General features: G+C 38.0%; 1 protein-coding gene across 1 annotated transcript in view; it reads left to right on the forward strand.

Annotated features, from left to right (window-relative positions):
• The first annotated feature begins 462 nt into the window (after positions 1–462).
• The window catches only part of LOC150079882 (glycogen [starch] synthase-like), a 143,026-nt gene continuing 128,307 nt past the window's right edge, over positions 463–15,181 (forward strand). The window contains exons 1-2 of the mRNA XM_090383602.1: positions 463–543; positions 5,994–6,244. Of these exons, the coding sequence (XP_090239728.1) occupies positions 6,097–6,244 (148 nt within the window). The 5' untranslated portion in view covers positions 463–543; positions 5,994–6,096. The remainder of the gene's footprint in view (positions 544–5,993; positions 6,245–15,181) is intronic.

A 15,181-nucleotide genomic window follows, 5' to 3' on the forward strand; every position in this document is an offset into this window, starting at 1 on the left:
ATAGATTAATTAAACTATATTTAATTAATTATATGCATATGCAGTTTCACGTTCGTCATAAAATTTCACCTATTGTGTAATTGCAAAACTAGACAAAAAAACAATTTTTTTTTGTTATAATGAGCAAATCCAATTTACATCTCTGTTTTTCTAAATAACTTTTTTTTCCCTCTCTGCTAATTGTGGAACTACTTTAACCTTTTTGTTTTTTAGGAACTTCTTATTTAAAAATATATATAGCCAGTGGTAATGTCAAATAGATGTATGCTCAAAATGCTCAAAAAAGTAGTAATTAAAATTTAATTAGTCATTACCTCTAGATTCGCTAGAAGTGGGTCAGAATATTGTACACATCGTGGTTTTGCTGATTTAATCCTAACAGCTGTTTTATTAATTAATGTTTTTTTTAATAATTATATTGCTTGATGCGTAATTACCATAATTTACAAAGTGTAAAATATAAATGATTACACAATGTATAAAAGCTGGTGGTGTAGCCTTAAAAAAATAATGCTGGGGAACTCAAAAGAGGAAGAGTAAAATGTAATCAAATTTTTGATAAATTTGCTAATTTTAATTAGCTAGGATTAATTTACAAATTATAATAAAATAAAATAGATAAATATGCAAGTTAATTAAGAGTAATAAAATGACTTGTACCTCCATACAAATAAAGTGCCATCAGCACTTATTTGCTCAATGGAGGCAATGCAATAATAGTTATAATTTAATTAATATATTTTGACCTTTAAGTAAGCATTGCTGTAGACAACAGTTATATCTGATCATTTTTACCCTGTTCAGTAGGGACTTCTTGAATTTTTTCATTATTCAGTGGATACTTCTTGAATGTTTTCATTGAGAAATTTTATCAAAACTTTGTTTTTAAAGGTGCCATGAAGTAGTGCTGGCCGAACAGAATGGTTTTAGCATGCAAAATAAATAAAAGGGGTCATTACCAAAAGCAGACTGGCCCAGGTGCCTAGACAGTGATTGCTGCCAGGGTCATCAGCAAATTTGGGTCATCAACTAAAGCCATGATGCAAAAAGTGGTTCAGTTGTGGTCAAAATTGAGAGCATCAGAGCCAAAATCTGCTAGTCTTGTCCTGGTTAACACATGTCTATGTGCGATCGCAGTGGCTAGTTAATTTAAGCGAAGCTATAAGGGGCTTACCTCTGATGAGTATGGTCTTGGCACACTCAGGGTCCTGAACTGGATATCATCATCATTCTCTTTTTTGTGATTCCCTTCTACTTCTGACTCTTGTTTTCTCTCTCTCTCTCTCTCTCTCTCTCTCTCAGGGTAATTCAGAAATAATTTTTTTTTTTTTGGCTGGTGCAGCAGGCTTCCTTGTGCCATATGGCTAATAATAATAATAACCTGCTGGCATTATATACAAAACATTGTCAATCTGAGGATCACTTTGATCCTGTTCAGAATAATTTGCTTAATTTTTAATAAAGTAAATATGGCAAAAATTATCTTGGCCAACATCATGTATTACTGCTGAGTGCATGGAATGATTTTCAAGTGCAAAATAGCACTGTGGCTCTTTTTAATTTTTTTTATTTTATTTTGAAAAAAAAAAAAAAAAAAGCCAAAGTTCATTCTATCATTTCCTCCAACACAACCAGCAGTGGGTTAAAGAGATGAAGAACACTTCACAAGAAAAACAATTTAAAGAATGTAAGCATAAAGAAACATATTACCTTTATTGGTACATTTTATATTTTTATTTAAGCTTTTGCAGTTTGTTACTGCTTTACAATATTTTTTTATTTTTATTTTCCTCATTCATGATATTCTCATATTTACAAAAAAAATGTAGCACCATGGCTTAGAAAAGATCAGAGATTTAATTACCTTTGTAGACTATAGCAAATCACAATAAAGGTAGTTTGGAAAGGATGCTACATGTTTATGTTTGTTAGTGAGAAACATATGTAGGAAAATCACTCTTTTTACTACAATGGAGAATTTTTTTTCTTATGCAAGCTCTGATATTAGTACTAGCATTAATAGTGGCATACCATTCAAGAAAGAAAGCTTATATATCATCATCCAAAAAAAAAAACTTTTCATTACACCTATCCATTTGCCCCAAAAATTTATCCAGTCCTTCCTTGAATTTATTTAAACTATCAACTTCCACAATGACAGATGGAAGTGTGCCTATACAGTGGGACCAACTGATGATGTTACCAACAGCAAATTCAAAATGGGAAGCATTCAAAAACTTATCTTGGAAGCTACTAGGCTTTACATACCAACTAAGAAATATTGTTCAAGGTTTAGGCCTAAATAGATGTCAGATGAACTAATGAGACATATGGCAGAGAAGAAAAATGCGTGGGATACATATAAATTAACACGTGACACAGAAGCCTATGATAGATACAAGTTGATCTGTAACCAAGTTACAAAGGAGGTTAGGCAGGCGAAGGCAGATTACGAGAAATCTTTGGCAAGGGATGCAAAGAAAAACAGCAAAGAGTTCTTTACTTATGTAAACTCTAGAAGGAAGGGGATGAATCAGATTGGTCCACTTGATATTAATGGTTCAACTGTTGATGATCCTGCTAAGGTAGCTAACAAACTAAATGAATATTTTGCATTGACATTCACACATGAGGAGTTATTCAGCGAGGGGAATGCCAGAGGTGTATTCAACACTGGCAGTAAGATAGATAATCTTGTAATAACGGAGAGTAAAGTGGAGGAGAAATTGTTGAAGATAAACACAAGAAAGGCACCTGGGGTAGATGGGATCTATCCAGTTATATTAAAGGAGGCAGCAAAGGAAGTAAGCAAACCCTTAGCCATAATTATGAGAGCTTCCTTGGACTCAGGGGAGGTACTCATAGACTGGAGAGGTGCAAATGTGACCCCAGTTCACAAAGGAGGATCAAAGGCTGACACAACTAATTATAGACCTGTGAGTTTAACTTCTGTTCCAGGAAAATTAATGGAGGCACTGGTTAAAGAAGCACTGCAGGATCATCAAGACAAGACTTCAGTTATAGCTCGGACACAGCATGGTTTTGTTAAGAAGAAGTCTTGCCTGACCAATTTGATTGGATACTATGATGCAGTCACAAAAGGACTGGATGCTGGGAATAACTTTGATATTATATACTTGGATCTTAGGAAGGCTTTTGATACTGTTGCACATGGAAGACAATGCCACACTGGAGCAGTGTGGCATTGGAGGCAAATTTCTGCTATGGATAAAGATACCACCACTTTGCTTATTGGAGGCTTGAAGTGGTGAAACCCATGTTTAGTCTCTAGAGCAAAGTTTCCGGCATCCCCCTCTCCCCATACTTCTCCTTCAACCCATGCATGGTACTAAGTACTATAGGTTTCGATACCTTTCGTGTTTGGGGTTTTCATTAAAAAAAAAAAAAAAAAAAGGGGGTAGTTGAGAGGGAGAAGACAGAGAGTGGTAATCAATGGACACTGCTCATCGTGGATCAATGTTATTAGTGGAGTCCCTCAGGGTTCAGTGTTGGGTCCATTATCGTTTTCTGTATTTATAAATAATATTGATGATGGTATATCAAACTTAATGTCCAAGTTTGCAGACGATACAAAGGTTGGCAGGGTTGTTAAGGACACTACTGATGCTATGCTGCTGCAACAGGATCTGGAAAGGTTGAGCAGATGGGCTGAGAGGTGGCAAATGAAATTTAACACTGACAAATGTAAAGTACTACATATGGGAAACAACAACCTCAGAGCAACGTATCAACTCTGTGGTACTACACTGACAGTGGTAGACAATGAAAAGGACCTGGAGGTAATTGTTCAGGCAGGTATGAAGTTCTCTGAGCAGTGCAGGCAGGCTGCAAGAGTAGCTCATGGTGCCTTGTCAATGTTATACAGGAATTTTTCTAGCAGGGATAAGCAGGTGATTATTCCCTTGTATATGGCAATGGTCAGGGCATAACTTGAGTACTGTATACAGGTCTGGAGGCCTCATTTCAAGAAGGATGTAGAGCTGCTTGAACGAGTACAGAGAAAGGCAACAAGATTAGTGAATGGAACAAAGGGTTGCTCTTACGAAGAAAGGCTTAAGTTTTGCAAATTACAGTGTCTGGAGACTAGGCACCAGTGAGGTGATCTGATAGAGGTCTATAAAGCCTTGAATGGTTTGAGCAAGCTCAATACTGATGGGTTTCTGCCTCTTGCTCAAAATAATCACCTGAGAGGGCATAAATTCAAATTGAGGAAAGACAGGTGTAGGATAGATGTGCGGAAATTTTCCTTTAGCCAGCGGGTAGTTGGTTGGTAGAACAGACTTCCATCCCTTGTAGTGGAAGTTGATAGCCTAAATAAATTTAAGGCCCAGCTGGACAGATATTTTGAACGAACGGAGGGTTTTTTTTTTTTTTTTGGCTGATGCTGCATAAGCTTGCTTTCTTGCATCATATGCCTCTACTAATGGTAATTCACTGAGTGTATCAGTGGATTGCTAAAAATCTGGCCTAAGAATCTTTAAGTGTCAAGAGTTAATCTTCCTTTCTCTTACTCCCTCGTTTGGTATGAATACACAATTTAAGAAGTATTCTGAAGTATCACACATTTACAATTTAATCTATATTGATAATTTTTGTAGGTGGACTGCTTAAAATTCAATAAACTATCTGCACTTTTACAAAAATATTCACATGGTAAAAGAGTGCTTCCTCTGATATTAGTTTTTCTATGAGGATTTTCAAGTAGTTATTTAGAGTCAGCACCATGTTTTTTCTCCGATATGCTGTAGTTTTTTCCCCCTCTTCATATGTGCACATTGGCCTAGGAAATGTGCAATTTACAGACATGTATGGAGTACTGATGTTTCTTGGTCTTCGCTGCTACTTGAGAGATGATTAAGAATTAACTCATCAAGTCAGAAAACTTTTCTAGAGCCCATTGTACACATTGCATGGTTATATTCATTCTTGCAAGAAAAACTGATACTTACTTAAAACATTTATTATGAATTGTATTACTCTTGGATAGCTTTCATGAGGAGGAGCTTTCATAACTGAATTGCTTTCCTACCCATAATTGTGGTTCGTGAGATAATCGTATCCGAATCCATGTTTTTTTTTTTTTTTTTTGCCACATTCAAAAAGATAGAGTACATAAACATTATCTTATGAAATACCTGTATTGTGAATTTCTTATTCATAGTTAAAGTAAAATAAATAAATAAATAAATAATTAAGAATTTATAAATTCTTTTGCTGAAATTATTTTGAAATTGAAACTGGACAAGTCACAATTTCCAATAATTGAAATAGGCCTCTGGGGTTTGGAATGTTCTAATTCATAATAACTGCAATATATTATGCCAACTGTATATACGGTTGGTGTATTATATTGCAGTTATTATGAAGTCACAATTTGTTTGGAATTTTAAATGTTAAATCTATGTCTGTTTTCAGATTTCAAATTTAAAAATCGGGTAACTTTATCTTAGCCTTAACCAGTAATTGAATAAATTATAAAAAAAAAAAAACACACATTTCTTATTATCTTTATATGTTGCACTAACTTGTACATTTGTTAATGCTTTAAATAACCTGAGGCTTGAGCCCTAAACTATATCGTAATCTAAATTACTCCACACCATCAGGCATCTCTCATATTGTGGATTTATACTTTGCAACTGGGTTGTTATCATTGCAACACCAGGGTACCTGCCCACCCACTGATGAGCCAATAAGCTCCAAAACGGTGCTGTATGGATGATGGTATCTGCTGAGAATAAGTAACAATAGTCTTCTCCAATGGTGAAGTGTTACTTATTTGAGGTAGTGCAATATCATGGCAACTCGTGAAGGTATTCACAATATGAGATATACTTAATGATGGCAATTTATAACTACTTAAGTAATTGGCTACATACTGAAATGATGCAATTGCCCTAATTTGTACATTCATTTAACATTAACATACATTTTTGAATGAAGTACAACTTAATAGTGCATTTATATTTCAGCAAAGGACTGTAAAGACATGCAATTGAAGGGGATGCTGAAGTTACAGAACATTACTGTTAAGCTTCTTAGGTAGCAGAGAAGTTATTCTTTCCACTGATAATCATGGAAAAATATATTCCAAGACCAAGTGAAGATAAATATCGTTTTTTCAAGCCTGACGTATCTGCTACTTTAACTGTTGATAAGGGTGAAAGTGCAAAGGCTAAAAACCTTTGGGTTTTTGAAGTTTCATGGGAAGTTGTAAATAAAGGTCAGTAATGCTGTTTTTTTTTATTGTTTCACACTCTTCCACCTTATTGTAGCATGCCAGCCTGTCTGCACGACCATAATATCACCACTGCTTTGCCATTCGTGATGGAAGTGAGTATGCATGTGTGTGTGTGGCAGGGGAAGGCTGCTCAGAGCCCACTTTGTCTAGTAATTGGGAATGGCTCTGCTATATAGTAATAGTGGCAAATGATGCAAGAAAGCAAATTTATATCTAGCATCAGCCAAAAAAAAAAAAAAAAAACACTATACACTTCTACAATCCATACCTTCCAAGAATTGTCTAGTGCTTCATTGAATTTATTCAAACCATCCACTTTTAAATAAAAGATAGAAACGTCTTCCAACAATCAACCACCCGCTGGATGAAAGCAAACTTCCACACATCTATCCTGCAACCGTCCTTCCTCAACTTAAATTTAGGGCCTCTGATGTGTGTAGTCTTGGCAAGAGAAAGAATGCCATTCACATTCAGCTTATTCAATCCATTCAAGGCCTTAAACACTTCATACAGATCACTCTGCAGGTCCCTAGTCTCCAGATGTTGCAATTTGCAGAACTGAAGTGTTTCTTTGTAAGAGCACCCCTTCCTTCCCCTCACCAATCTGGTTGACCTTCTCTGCATCCATTCCAGCAGATCTACATCCTTCCTAAAGTGAGTCCTCCAGACCTCTATACAATACTTAAGATACTTCCTAACCATGGCCTTGTACAAAGGGATAATCACCTTATTACTGCTGGCAAAGTTTCTGTATATCTTTGACAAAACCCCATGTGCTGCTCTGGCAGCATGTCTGCACTGCTCAGAGAATTTCATATCTGACTGCATAATTACCCTCAGGCCTTTTTCATTTTACTGCTACCCATGTGCAGTACCTTACATTTGTCAGTGTAAGGTACTGCAATTACTTCAACTACTATTTCTCAGCCCATTGCCCCAATTTTCATAGATCTTGTTGAAGTAGCTCACTCTGATTACTCTTGTTAATCACTCTGCCAACCTTTGTTAATCCTCTGCAAACTTAGACATTAAGCCTAATGTACCTTCATCAATTCAAAGGATAACATGAGCAATTACAGACCTGTTAGTTTAACTTCTGTTTTTGAGAAAGTAATGGAGTCACTGGTAAAAGAAGTAATGGAGAATCATCATGACAAGTAAGCAGTTATACTTCAAATACAGCATGGGTTTGTTAAAGGGAAATCTTGTTTGACCAATTTGATTGGCTACTGTATTGTGGTCACAAACAAACTGGATACAAAAAAATAATTCTGATATCATCTATTTGGATTGCAGGAAAGCTTTTGATACTGTTGTACATAAAAGACTGCTGTACAAATTGGAGCAGTATGGCATTAAGGGCAAGTTGCTGCTATGGATAAAGGGAAGTTGAGTGGGAGAAAAAGAGAGTGATAATCAATGGACATTGCTCTTCATGGACTAATGTTATTAGTGAAGTCCCCTGGGGTTTTTGTATTGTGCCCATTGTTGTTATCTATATTTTTCAATGATATTGATGAAGGCATATCAGGCTTGATGTATAAGTTTGCAAATGACACACAGATTGGCAGGGTGGTTAATGATGGTAATGACAGTATGGGCACCGGCAGGATATTTTGTGAGGTGGTGCATATGGGAATAAATTTTTTCTTCACCAAAATTTTCGAATACATGCAATATCTTCATCATCATCATCATCATCATCAGCCATTTTCAATCCACTGCAGGATGAAGGCCTCTCCAGCAACTTTCCAGTTCCTTCTGTTTTGAGCACTGGCCATCCATTTACTACCCACAAACTCATGAATTTCATCTATCCATCTCCGCCTTTGTCTTCCAGGTTTTCTTCTAGCTCCTCTTGGATACCATTCTGTTATTTTCTTAGTCCATCTGTCATCATGTCTTCAAGCTATGTGTCCTGCCCAAGACCATTTTAGTTCTTTAGTTTTGATAAGAATGACCTTTACTTGAGTTTGCTGCCTAATCCATGTGTTTCTCTTCTTATCTAACAGTCTGATTCCCAATATGATTCGTTCCATTCTTCGCTGTGTAGTTCTCAGCTTCTCCTCCATTCTTCGCTGTGTAGTTCTCAGCTTCTCCTCCATTCTTTTGGTGAGTGCCCAAGTTTCACTTCCATAAGTCATGGTGGGGAGTATACGTTGGTTCATTATTTTACGTTTCAGACAAACTGGGATATTGCTCTTCAGTATGTGACTATATTTCCTGAATGCTATCCATCCAAAATTTATTCTTCTCTTGACTTCCAGCCATTTATCATTATTACAGCTAATGACTTGTCCCAGATAAGTATATGACTCCACCTTTTCAATTACTGCTCCTTCAATCATTATTTCCCTTTCTGTGGCATACTTGTTCATCATTACTTTTGTTTTAGCCATATTCATCTTTAGTCCAAAATCCTTACTAGCTGTGCATAACTGATTAAGATTTTCCTCTAATTCGTTGGGATCATGGCTAATGACCACAATGTCATCTGCAAATCGTAAATGGTTTAGGTTGTTGTTTGGTTTTTTAAGGAGCATTAGCAACTAAGGCCATATTGCTCCGGGATATGCGGTGGTCATTCCCTGACCTTTCCGCATCCTCCGTATTTGGTGGTGACGGGCTCGAACCCCGGTCTAATCAAGAAGCGTGTGCTACGCACTGCTGCTCCTTCCCACCTGGCTACGGAGGCGCCAATGGTTTAGGTACTCTCCGTTCACATTGACTCCTTTCTGCGACCAGTCTAATCTTCTGAAAGCTTTCTCAAGGGCAGCAGTAAACAGCTTCGGAGATATTGTGTCTCCTTGTCGAACTCTTATGTTGCAATATCTTATGTTTCAATAAATTAATTAAAATATTAAAAATTGTGTATTACTTCAAAATCCAAACCTTGCCCCATACTGCCAGTGCCCATGAATGGCAGTATGCTACTGCAACAAGATCTAGAAGAGCTAGGTAGATGTGCTGAGAAATGACAATTGAAGTTTAACATTGATAAATACAAAGTACTACATATTGGTAGCAGTAAACCTAGAGTAACATACCAACTGTGTGGTACTACACTCAGAGTAGTGGAAAATGAAAAGGAACTAGGGATAATTGTGCTGTCAGGTATGAAGTTCTCTGAGCAATGCAGACAGGCTGCCAGGACAGCCCATGAGGTTGTGATAAGGAGGTGATTATCCCATTATATGTATAAGGCAATGGTCAAGCCACATCTTGAGTACTGCACACAGGTCTGGAGGACTCATTTTAGGAATGATGTGTAGCTTCTGGAATGAGTACAGAGAAGAACAATGATATTGGTGGGGGGGGGGACAAAGGAGTGCTCTTACCAAGAAAGGCTTAAGTTCTGCAAATTACAATGTCTGGAGAGACTTGCAAGCTGATTCGATTGAGGTGTTTAAGGTTTGGAATGGATTGAGCAAGCTCAGTGCTGGTGGGATGCTCTTGCTCAGATCACAAGAGGGGACACAAATTCAAATTGAAGGAGAATAGTTGCAGAAGTTTGTCTTTAGCCAGCTGGTGGTTGATTGTTAGAACAAGCTTCTATCTGTTGTTGTGGAAGTTGATAGTTAAAATTAATGTAAGGAAGAACTAGACAAACTATTGGAGAGAATGATTAGGTGAAATCTTCTATCTCAAGCTTCTATCTGTTCAAGCTTATTCAAGCTTCTATCTGTTGTTGTGGAAGTTGATAGTTAAAATTAACGTAAGGAAGAACTAGACAAACTTTATAATATACGTAAGTTAGTTATAATCCAGTTTAATACAAATATATACTAACAAAATCAGTAGCTTTCGAGAAAGCTACTGATTTTGTTAGTATATATTTGTATTAAACTGGATTATAACTAACTTACGTAGTTTATAATATACGTAAGTTAGTTATAATCCAGTTTAATACAAATATATACTAACAAAATCAGTAGCTTTCGAGAAAGCTACTGATTTTGTTAGTATATATTTGTATACCAAAATCAATTTTGTTAGTATACAATACCAAAATTTTGTTAGTATATATTTGTATAACAAAATCAGTAGCTTTCGAGAAAGCTACTGATTTTGTTAGTATATATTTGTATTAAACTGGATTATAACTAACTTACGTATATTATAAACTATGGACCCCAGTACTCCAGGCCCATTCGTTACTAACTAGACAAACTATTGGAGAGAATGAATAGGTGAAATGGGAGGTGGCGGTTTTTTTTTTTTTTTTTTTTTTTGTTTTGCCTGATGCTGTATAAGCTTTCTTTCTTGCATCATTTTCCAATGCTAAATATTGAAAACAACAATGAGCCCAGCACTGAACCTTGGGGGACTCTACTGATAATATTGGTCCACAAAGAGCAGTTCCCATTGATAACCTCTCTCTTTGCCATCTTCCACTTAACCATCCCCTTATTCATAGCAGTAACTTGTCCTTAATGCCACATTGTTCCACTTTATACAGCAGTCTTTTATGTGCAACAGTATCAAATGCCTTCCTGAAATCCAAGTATCTGATATCAAAATTATTTTTTACACCCAGTTCCTTGGTCACTGCATCATAGTAACCTACCACATTGGTTAGACAAGACAATCCCTTAACAAACCCATGCTGTGACTGCAGTATAATTGCATTCCTGTCCAGATGGCCCTGCATTACTTCTTTTACCAGTGACTCCATTATTTTCACTTGAACAGAAGTTAACAGGTCCGTAATTACTCATGTCACCCTTTGATTCCCCTCTGTGAATTCTCAATACATTTGCACATCTCCATTACACAACGACCTCCCACGAATCCAAGGATGCTCTCATAATTATTGCTAAATTCTTTTTCTTACCTCCCTTCCTGCCTCTCTTAATATGATTGGATAGATCACATCCACTCAGGGTGCCTTTTTTATGTTCAGCTTCAAAAATTTAACCCCAGGGGCTCGCATCTGGTGGATATGGGCTTGGTACACCCAGGGTCCTGAGCTGGATATCATCATTGTTCTCTTTCCTGGTGATTTCCTTCTACTTTTGATTCTCTCTCTCTCTCTCTCTCTCTCTCTCTCTCTCTCACACACACACACACACACACACACACACACACACACACACACACACACACACACACACACACACACACACACACACACACAGAGAGAGAGAGTAACTTAGAAATTTTTGTTGGTGCAGCAAAAGCTTCAAGCTTCCTTCCCCCATATGGCTAATAATAATAAAGAGACATGATGGCCCAGTGGTTATGACACTGGACTACCAGCCTGATGGACCCAGGTTTCAGTTCTGCTTTGACGGAAGCAAACATGGCTCCATCACACTTGGAGACTGGTATAATAATAACAGTAATATAATAATAATAAATTTAAAAAATAAATAAAAAATAAACACTACGAAAGTTACTCCAGCGGACCAACCTCCGAATGTTGGAGTGAAGGCTAGGGCAGATAGTTGCACCATGTAGTGTCACCCCAAGAACTAATGCTACCACTGGATATAAGCCAACAGGTCCACCTCCAAAAATGGATGATGTTGACGAGAAATAATAATTGTACTGCATTGAGCGTGGAGCAGGATAAGTCACTCACAGTCAGGCCTTAGGCAGAGGGAGTCTGTTTGAAAAGACAGTGTCTCCGAAGGAAGACAGTGGAGCAAGTGGTGCTGTCCCCTGTATGGCAACCACAAAAGAAGGGCAAGGCCATCCAGCCCCACCAATCGGAAGTGCTTCCTGTGCAACTGCACTAGTGATCCATAGAAGGAAGAAAACGGCATCGCATGAAGTGGAGCAAGGCCATCCAGCCCCACCAATCGGAAGTGCTTCCTGTGCAACTGCACTAGTGATCCATAGAAGGAAGAAAACGGCATCGCATGAAGTGGAGCATTGAAATGAATACATACATAATGCGAGCATACTATGATATAACCAAGTTAGAGACTGATATGACAATGTATAGGTCGAGACTACATACCAAGTGGTTGGAACAATTCCTGGATATTCTAGTCACCAAACAGAGAATAGCAGACCAGAGAAGGATCATTGTCATGAAGAACCTGATAGCTCCTGCAATCTTGGAAAAAATCAAGCAGGATATGAGTGATCAACTACAAAAAACAAAGAATATGGACAACGCAGAACCAGAGGAGGAAGAAGAGCAAGAAGACATACAATACAGAGCAGCTGAAGTGAAAAGAGACGAGGTCATGATATCCAGAATAGAAGATGAGTGGAAGAAGGCCCTGACAGAATTCGAAGGAATGGAACCCACCTGTGATACTGAAGCAGAGACCCAAAAGAATCCTGTGGAGAGTCACAGACCATCTCAGTCAGCAAATAAAACCACATTACCTCAACAACAATGGTGCAACACTGGAGGCCATCCACACAGCCGTATACTGTGCTGCCATAGCAGCAACTAGAATTAATGGAAGAGAAATGAGAGAACAGCAGCAGAAGAGCCAAAAAAAGAAGGAACTGCCAGCATGGGAAAGAAGACTTTAGCAGAAGATAGAAGAATTCAGGGTCAAGATAGGCCAATTGACCCAGTACCAACATGGTAATAGGAGTAAGAAATTGATTGGAAAAGTGAAGAGCATCCTCATGACAGGCAGCAAACACAAGACCAAAAATCAGAGAATAGGAGAATACTTGGACACACTGAAGCAGAACATCCTCACACTCATTAGGAGACTACGCCGATACAAAAAGGAAAATAAACAACTCAGCTCCCAGAGGAAAATAAACAACTGAATCTTTGATGAGGACCAAAGAGCCTTTTACAGGATTCTTGGAGAGCACGGGGAAAGATGGAAATGGACTACAAGAGCAGAAGACAGTTGAGGAACTCTGGGGCAGCATATAGTAGTAGTAGTAGTAGTGGCATGTGATGCAAGAAAGCAAGTGTATGAGCTTATGCAGCATCAGCCAAAAAAAAAAAAAAATCACACCATTCCCTCCAAATGCCTGTCCAGTTCCTCCTTAAATTTATTCAACCTATCAACTTCCACAACGACAGATGGAAGTTTGTTCCAGCAATTAACCACCCGCTGGTTAAAGGCAAATTTCCGCACATCTATTCTACATCTGTCCTTTTTTAATTTGAATTTATGCCCCCTTAGGTTTGTAATCTGAACAAGTGGAAGGATCCCATTAGAATTCAATGTGCTCAACCCATTCAAGGCCTTATACACCTCAATCAGATCACCGCGCAGGTGCCTAGTCTCCAGCCACTGCAATTTGCAGAACTCAAGCCTCTCTTGGTAAGAGGATCCCTTCATCCCCCTCACCAATCTTGTTGCCCTTCTCTGTACACACTCAAGTAAATCTACATCCTTCCTAAAATGAGGCCTTCAGACCTGTACACAGTACTTAAGGCGTGGCCTGACCATTGACTTGTACAGAGGGATAATAGCCTCCTTTTCCCTGCTAGCAAAATTCCTATATACCATTGACAAAACCCCATGACCTGCCCTGGCAGCCTGTCTGCATTGCTCAGAAAACTTCATATCTGACTGCACAATTACTCCCAGGTCTTTTTCATTTTCTACCACCTTAAGTGTAGTACCACACAGTTAGTACGTTTCTCTGGGGTTACTTCTACCCATATGCCTGGTCTTGGCGCATTATAGTCAAAGCTGCTAATGCGCCAATAAAATCTAAATCAATAAATCAATAAATCTACCCATATGCAGTACTTTGCATTTGTCAAGGTTAAACTTTAGTTGCTACTTCTTAGCCCATCTGCCCAAATTATCTAGATCCTGTTGCAGTAGCACACTGCCATTACTGTCATTAACAACCCTGCCAACCTTTGTATCATCTGCAAACTTCGACATTAAGCCTGATATACCTTCATCAATATCATTGATAAATATACAAAACAACAGTGGACTCAACACCGAACCCTGTGGGACTGCACTAATAACATTAGTCCACGAAGAGCAGCACCCACTGATTACAACCCTCTGTCTTCTCCCACTCAACCATCCTTTTATCCATTGTAGCAACTTACTCTTAATACTATTCTGCTCCAATTTGTAGAGTAGTCTTCCATGCGCAATAGTGTCAAAAGCTTTCCTGAAATCCAAGTATACGATATAAAAATTATTTTTTGCATCCAGTTCCTTTGTAACCACATCATAATATCCAATCGAATTTGTCAGACAAGACTTTCCCTTAACAAACCCATGCTGTGTCTGAATTATTGCTGCAGTCATGTCTAGATGATCCTGCAATGCATCTTTAACCAGTGACTCCATTATTTTACCCGGAACAGAAGTTAAACTAACTGGTCTGTAATTACTCGTGTCACCCTTCGATCCCCCTTTGTGAATTGGGGATACATTTGCACATCTCCAGTCCATGGGAACCTCCCCTGAGTCCAAGGATGCTCTCATAATTATGGCTAAGGGTTTTCTTAGTTGCTTTGCCACCTCCTTTAATATAACTGGATAGATCCCATCCACCCCAGGTGCTTTTCTTATGTTTAACTTCAATAATTTCTCCTCCACTTTGCTCTCAGTTATTACAAAATCATTAAGTATCCTGCTACAATTTGATAACCTTCTGCCATTGTAAAAAGGATAGGTGGAACAGGACCAGGGTATGTCTGCTAGGGGCAAAGGTTGATGAGGTTGTAGTGCGGATATCACAAACATACCCAATTCACAAACATACCTATTCACAAACATTCATAGACATATCCACCTAACATATGGAGCAGCAAAGTAAGGCAACAGAACTAGACAAACATTTGGAGCGAGTGGATGGGTGAAATGAGAAGGGGGTGTATGTGTGTTTTTTTTTTTTTTTTTTTTGGCTGATGCTATATAAGCATGCTTTCTTGCATCATGTGCCCTTGCTAATGCTAATGCTAACAGCCAAACCCCGTGGATAGAACTAGAATGGAAAAAAAAAAACCAAAGA

Source organism: Mastigoproctus giganteus, chromosome 10, assembly GCF_048544385.1.
Source record: "Mastigoproctus giganteus isolate SK-2022 chromosome 10, ASM4854438v1, whole genome shotgun sequence".
NCBI lineage: Eukaryota > Metazoa > Arthropoda > Arachnida > Uropygi > Thelyphonidae > Mastigoproctus > Mastigoproctus giganteus.